The sequence below is a fragment of the Lactuca saligna genome, chromosome 1 (assembly GCF_052625555.1).
Source record: "Lactuca saligna cultivar CGN05327 chromosome 1, ASM5262555v1, whole genome shotgun sequence".
Taxonomy (NCBI): domain Eukaryota; kingdom Viridiplantae; phylum Streptophyta; class Magnoliopsida; order Asterales; family Asteraceae; genus Lactuca; species Lactuca saligna.
Window position 1 is genome coordinate 62786157 of NC_136417.1, and position 7257 is coordinate 62793413.

Sequence of the window (7257 nt, forward strand, 5' to 3'; positions counted from 1 at the left end):
AAGATCATGAAACGAGGGATGAGGACCGATCAAGTGTTGTGTGGTTAAAAACATTTCAAATGATGAACCAAGACCAGAGAGGAACCAATGAATCTTATCGGATTCCTCAAGGGGATGACTGATAACACTGAGTTGATGACATACAACTTTAAATTTTCGACTACAATCAACAACAGTGGATGATCACTTCTGAAGATGATGAAGAGAATCACGAGGAGTATGTACCTGTTCAACAGAGTCATGATTGTAGGTATTTTCTAAAGCCTTCCAAATAGAATGAGTAGTATCATGACCGAAGGTCTCAGCCATAGCTTCTTCAGATAAAGATGATTGTATGAGAGTAAGTGTGTGTTGATTAGTAGTGAGCCAGGAAGCATATGCAGGGTTTGGAGAAAAGACATTGTTGGTAATAATGGTGGTTGGTGGAGCAATGATAAACCCATCAATATAACCTGTAAGTTTTTAATAACCAAGAAGGGGCAACATCTGTTGTCGCCATAATAAATAGTTGGATGAAGAAAGCTTAATGGTAAGCATGTGAAGAATTGTAGCAAGAGGAAGAAAGGAGGCTACTCAGTTCCGATGACCATAGAGATCAATGAAGATAAAGAAGAAAGAGGAGGCCAGGAAGAAATTAAGTTGATAGGGTTTGTGAAAATCACTTTATGTTGGTGATGAGTATATTGATATCAATTTATAATACAACACAATCAAATAAGGAAATACAAAACAACTTTCCTAAGATATGGGATCTTGAGAATCGGCTCTATCATAAGGTCATGTTAAGGGATGGAGCTACTTCAATTCTGAAGGTCTTTCAATTACTAATTTACTATAGTGTTTTACATTCTTATGACTTCTTGCAAATAACATTAGGCTAATGTTTTAATTTTTCGAGGGTATTTTTTTGTTTATCAGGTTTTCGTGATTAATCTAGATTTTGTTTTTAAGGTTTCTAGATCTTTTTGTGTTTTTAGGTTTCGGTGTTTCATCTGGTACTCTGTTTCCTGATTTGGATTTTTTTGGTGTTTTAGGTTCTAGAGCTTCTTGGTAGATCGATTGATATTTAGTCTTCATGTCAGTCTTTTATCAATGATAATTTCGGTGAATATCATAACCGAGAATAAGCACATTTTCATTTTTACATTTTGCTTTTTGAACTAAAAGAAATACTGACTGAGATGATGCAATTTATAGGGTATGAAACTTTGATTAGTTGGGTACGACTATGTTACATGATGCAAATCACAAAAGATGGCACAATCAGGGTACAACTATGTTACATTCTCATCTTTTTATAGCATCGTACTTTGTAAAATGGCATCATTTTGAAGATTTTTGAACATTGAGTGGATTTTTTTTAATATTCTTTAATGACATTCTACTTTTTTGAAAATCGTCATTTATAGCATTTAGCATTTTAAAATGATTTTTTAACGATTTCGAACTTGGACTAGACAGTAAATAAAAAGCATATACTTATATGGCATTCTACTTTCTAGAAACTTTAAGTACCAAAAAAATATAATAAATATTATACGGTGTATGCTTGCTTTTGTTATGTGTGTTTTTGTGTAACAAGCTCTTTATATAACACCATAAGTTTTTTTTTTTTTTTTTTTTTTTTTTTTTTTTTTTTCATGTTGCCTTACGTAACATGTGTGAACTATTTTTATTGTCATTTTATTTCATGTCATTTTACATTTATTGTTTTTCCTTAGAGGGTGTTTGGTAAAACTTATTTAAAAAAACTTATGATTTTTTGATTTATAACTTATTTGGTGAAATAAAGAGCTTTTAATAAGTAAGAGGTATGTTACTTACACTTTTTGATTTATTAGAGGTTATCAATGACTATAAGTTGTTTTTTATCCAAACATTTTTTTTTATTTATACCGATAAACCAATAATAAGTCAAAAAACTCCTTTTTAAAATTTACCAAACACCCCCTTAATATCATTCTACTTTCATTAAATTACATGATCTACTCTAATAAATGAAGATTTTTTTTGTTACTTGTCATACTCTCATTCAATTTGTTAAATATCATTTTGTGATTATTTTGAATTAATTTTTATTCCACATGTTATTTTATGGTTTTTTCATTTTATTAATTCAACAAAGTACTTAAATACAATAATAAATGCGTATTAATTTTCTTAATAAACTTTCCTTTTAATTTGAAAATCACTAAATTAAACCTTCATTATTTTCCTTTATTTATTTAAATTATTTGTTTAAATTTAGAGAAAAAAAAACTTTAATTTTATTAATTCAATATTTTTCTTATAAATTCTAACTTTTCAAATGTTTTAAATTTTATATTTAATTTTTTATTTTAAATAAACTCATATAATAAATCGGTCTCATATCTAATAATGTCAACCAAAAACAATCTTCCCAACCGAAGATTTTTCCTTAATAATGTCATTTTATTTGATTTGTCGTTACGAGTTTAAATTATCAAAAATGTTTTTTTTTCTTAACAATGATTTCCACAGGTATTAACCTACAAAATCATATAAATCAAATGAATAAATCATCTTTTATAAATGAACTCGTTTCTGTTATTCGATTCGGATGCAATTTTTATTTGTACCCGCCCCAATTTAGCGTATTTCCGGATATACCCTTTCGCAGGGTTCATAATACTCCTCGAAGCTTTTATCTACTGGGTAGCTCAATTCTGAAAAAGGTTATCCATCGGAGCTCTATCGGTTCACGCAGGCATCACCGCCACCTCTCTCTCCAGTCGCCGGCAAGACTCCCCTTCCCCTCCTCTCACATTTTCCTTGAACACTTATCTCTCACGCTTTCAAATTCTACTGTGCAATTCACAATAGATAATCATTGTAAATTTACAGATGAGCATGAAATAATAACTGAATTTTGGTGGAAATTTCTGTATGCTCGGTGTGATTTTTTTTACCTGTTTGGATTTTTAAAATGATAAATGTGGAAAGCTAGATTAGGTTTGTTTTGATCATACACATGATTCGACAGGGCTTGTGTTCGAAGTTTGGTTAATCGTTGGGTTTCAATAAACTCTGAGCTACAATTGTTAAATAGTAGTAGAATCTCACAAACCCGAATGTAATTCAGTGTCGTTTTTGAATTTTACTGCTTTTCGGTTGAGGGTTTATGCCTAACTGATTTGCATAGTGGTTTAATTACGTTTTTCTTACAGCAGCTTCCATGGCGTCTCAGTTTATCCGTGAATGGAGTGGGATTCAGCAATTCCCTCCCGCCACCCAGGACAAGTTGCTACAACTGTTGGGAAAACTAAAGGAGAAGGTCTAACTCTTTCCCTAATTCCCTTCATGTATTTACTCACTACACTCTTTCCCTAATTCCCTTCATGTATATACTCACTACACTCACATTAAAAACAATATTATTACAAATTAACTTTACCAATTTTCTTATCTAATTCCTGTTCAAATGTTACAGAAAAGGGACAGGTTAACCATTCTTGTAATGGGGAAAGGTGGAGTTGGAAAGTCTTCAACTGTGAACTCTATCATTGGTGAAAGAGCAGTTACTGTTAGTGCTTTTCAGGTACTTTTTTAAGTTTCTCAAGATATTTTTAGACCTAAACTTTATTGTACATGTTGAATTGCTTATAGAACAACATGAATTTTTAGACAGAAGCATTGAGACCTACAATGGTGTCAAGAGAAAGGTCAGGGTTTACATTGAACATCATTGACACACCAGGCATTGTTGAAGGAGGATATGTTAATGATCAAGCTCTTGAAATCATCAAAAGGTTATCTTTACTTTCCATGGTTTTTAATACATATGAACACTAATGGAAACTTCAAATATTTGACATTTATACATGATTATGATGCACTGTTTTCTTTTCTATGGTTGTTTGAGCAGGTTTCTTTTGAACAAGACAATAGATGTTTTACTCTATGTGGATCGATTAGATGCATATAGAGTTGATACATTAGATGGACAAATTGTGAAAGCTATAAGCAATAGTTTTGGTCAAGAAATATGGAGAAAAGCAATTGTAGTTCTCACACATGCTCAATTATCACCTCCAGATTGTCTTTCTTATGATGAATTTTTAGCAAAAAGATCTGAAGCTCTTCTCAAGGTTGTGTATCGTGGTGCTAGGTTCAGAAAACTAGATATCGAGGTTCGTCTTTTCTTCAAAATTACCATTTTACCCTTACCCATGCCAACATATTTTCTGCAGTACTTTATCACCTTTTCAGGTGGGTTGAAAGATTGCAATTTTTGTTCTAATTTGGCCCCTTGCTTTTTCTGTGTGAAGTGTAAACTGTTTGTCTTTTGATAAAATGACCATTTTACCCTTGTTATGTATTTCGGTTAATGATAATGTAAAGTAATAATAATTACTAACTTTTACTCTGTTCTTGTTGCTGTTTATAGAACTTTCCTATTCCTATTGGTTTGGTTGAAAACAGTAGCAGATGCAACAAAAATGAGAAAGATGAGAAGGTTATAGTAGTCATTTTAATATTTATATCTTTTTAATTTTTATTTTTGACAATTAATTAATGCATCTTAATTTTGTTTAGATTCTTCCAAATGGGAGTGCTTGGATTCCAAGCATGGTGGAAACAATCACAGAAGTCAGTTTGACCGAAAGCAAAAGCATTTTGGTTGACCAGAAGTTGATTGATGGGCCTAATCCAAATGAAAGAGGGAAACTATTCATTCCTTTCATCATAGCATTTCAAGTAAGTAGAAGGGTAAAATCGTCATTTACTAGCTAATCATTTAAATTGATTTCTAACTTAATCATTGTGTGTAATGACAGTACTTTTTTGTTGTGAAACCGCTTCAAAGATCAATCAAGAATGATATTGCGAAAGAGTTAAAGCCTTTATGGGCATGAGGAACAAAGAAGGAAGATTTATGGTAATTAGTTTTGGAATTTAATTTGAGAGAACAATTTTTGTTTAAATCTACATGTTTACAATTTCTTGAAATTGAATTGATGTTTTTGGTATTGATATCACAATGTAGAGGAAAGTGTGTTGTTTTTGGAGGGGTTGGATTTAAATTTTTTTTTTTTTAGTTATCAATTTAGAAAATGATTATAATTTATGAGAAAGGAAAATAATATATTAGAACGATGGCAAATATCAAGGTTGAAACCTGTGAAATTCCAACTAAGGTAACTTTATTTTGAAGTCATAAATCACAAGTAATATTTTTTTTAATGCGACGCTCTATGAATACCTTTTGAAAAGTAACATGTTGATGTTTAATCATTTAGAGGCTTATGTTGCTAAAAAAAAAAAATCTGAAAATGGCGGAAAATGCCTCATCATGATAATGAGATGTAATTTTTAGTTTAGTTTATGTAACCTTTCATATATTTAAGAGAAAATTACTTAAAATGGCAAATTGGCAACTGATAATACAAAATTTATTATTTAGGTTACTAAACTTTTAATTGTATCCAACAAGGAAACAAATTTTTTATTTTTGTTTTAAAATACCAATGAATATGATTTTTTATCGGTTAAAATGACTGTCATTGTCCTTGCTACATCTAACTAAAAGCCGATTTTAGTTATTTTTCTAAAACCACAATTGATAATTATTAGCAACGGCATATTGTTTTGTGATATTGTTATCTTAATCGGTAAAAATATATGTAAGTTGTGGTCTAAAAAAGTGATTACTATAGGCTTTTACTTAGATGTGACAATGATAATTTTTGTTGTTTTAACCGATAAAAGTGGTAATTTGTAGTATTTTAAAACAAAAATAAAAAGTTAGGATGATTATGGGAGAAATTTAAAGACCTACACAACAAATTCGAGTTATTGGTTGTCATTTTAAGTCATTTTCCTATTTTTAATTGTGTCATTTTTAGTTATTTTATGTAACTTTTAAGATATTAATTAGTTTAATGAAAAAAAGTTAAATATTATTAATGTTAGACTTGGTTTAATGATTAATGAAAGACACACATGCCTTATAACCTTACCCCAAATTGAATAATGCGTATTTGGGTTTGGATGTGTTTGGTATCGACTGAAAATGATTTATTATTATAAAAACATTTAATACGAAATAATTTATTACTATAAAAAGCATTTAATATATTAAAAAAGATGACATAGCTGATTGTAAATTTGATAATAAACAAGATGTGGTCTAAAATTCATAGTACGTAAGAGTTGGTGCACACTTGGTGTGTCTCAAAAAGTCCTCCTTTAAATCATACCATTGTCAACGAGGCATATCGAGGTTTACTTGAGCCAAAATCTAAGATTCTTGAGAACGATTCAGCACCAACATTTTAAATGTTGGTTTATTATAGGAGAAGTATTCAAATATCCCTAAATTAGTGGTGGAGTTAGGGGTATTTGACAAAAAAGTTTATTGCTTATTAACTTGTAACTTATTAGTTTATAAGTTAATAAGTAAGTATGGTGTAACATATGAAAAAATAGCTTAGATGTTTCCCACCGGAATAAGTTATTTTTCATTCAAACATTTTTTTTTAACTTATAGTGGTGTGTAACCATTAATAAGCTAATAAGTTGTTTTAAAAAGCTTAGCCAAACACACCCTTAGGGGTGTTCAAAAACATGGTTTTCGAAATCCGAAAATTCAATATAGAATTATTCGAAATATAGATATCAAATTTCTTAAATTTAAGTTCGGATAGTAATTTTCAAAACTTTCGGATATTTATGATAACCCAAACCCAAAATATCTATGTTCATTATTATTTTTTAGGTAATTTTCATTACAAAAGGGAATATATGACGATAAGTTAAAGTTGAAGATTTAGGTGTTGTTTGCTTTTATGCAGACAAAATATCTCTATTTTGCAGACCACATCAGCAGACCTCTGTAGTAGAAGAGGTGAATTAAATGTTTGCAGTCTGAATGAAAAATGTTGTTTGTTTTTACAATCTGTAGACTGCTAAAATAAACTAAAATATAATAAACTGATTTTTTTTAAATAAAAAGTTAAAAGAGTTTTTCAAAAATTTTATGACTTTATTATAAATAATTAACAAATGTAGATCAGCTTTTATATATTATTATATGAAAAGTGTAAATAAAATAGTATGAATTAGCGTATTTATTTTATAAAAAACAACAAACTTTGATCGTAAAGTTATATTAAACATTGTAATTAGGAATAAAAAAATTTAACACATAAAATTGATGAAAATAAACATTGATTTTAAATGAAAATTGACGAAAAAAATTTCATTTTACTTTTTTCAACTAAATCAATTAAAACT

At 29.4% G+C, this 7257-nt stretch overlaps 1 protein-coding gene across 2 annotated transcripts; it reads left to right on the top strand.

The window, feature by feature from the left end:
• The first annotated feature begins 2612 nt into the window (after positions 1-2612).
• On the top strand, positions 2613-5030 carry LOC145037832 (translocase of chloroplast 34, chloroplastic-like). Of its 2 annotated transcripts, none has more exons than XM_078986572.1 (8): positions 2613-2759; positions 3192-3295; positions 3452-3559; positions 3646-3770; positions 3887-4151; positions 4409-4477; positions 4558-4719; positions 4800-5030. In XM_078986572.1, exons 2-8 carry the CDS (start codon positions 3197-3199, stop codon positions 4875-4877), a joined length of 906 nt encoding a protein of 301 aa, XP_078842698.1. In that variant the 5' UTR covers positions 2613-2759; positions 3192-3196; the 3' UTR covers positions 4878-5030. The 2 variants fall into 2 exon arrangements, with proteins under 2 accessions (XP_078842698.1, XP_078842707.1); XM_078986581.1 differs by having other exon boundaries at positions 2636-2759; positions 3189-3295.
• The last annotated feature ends 2227 nt before the right edge of the window (positions 5031-7257 follow it).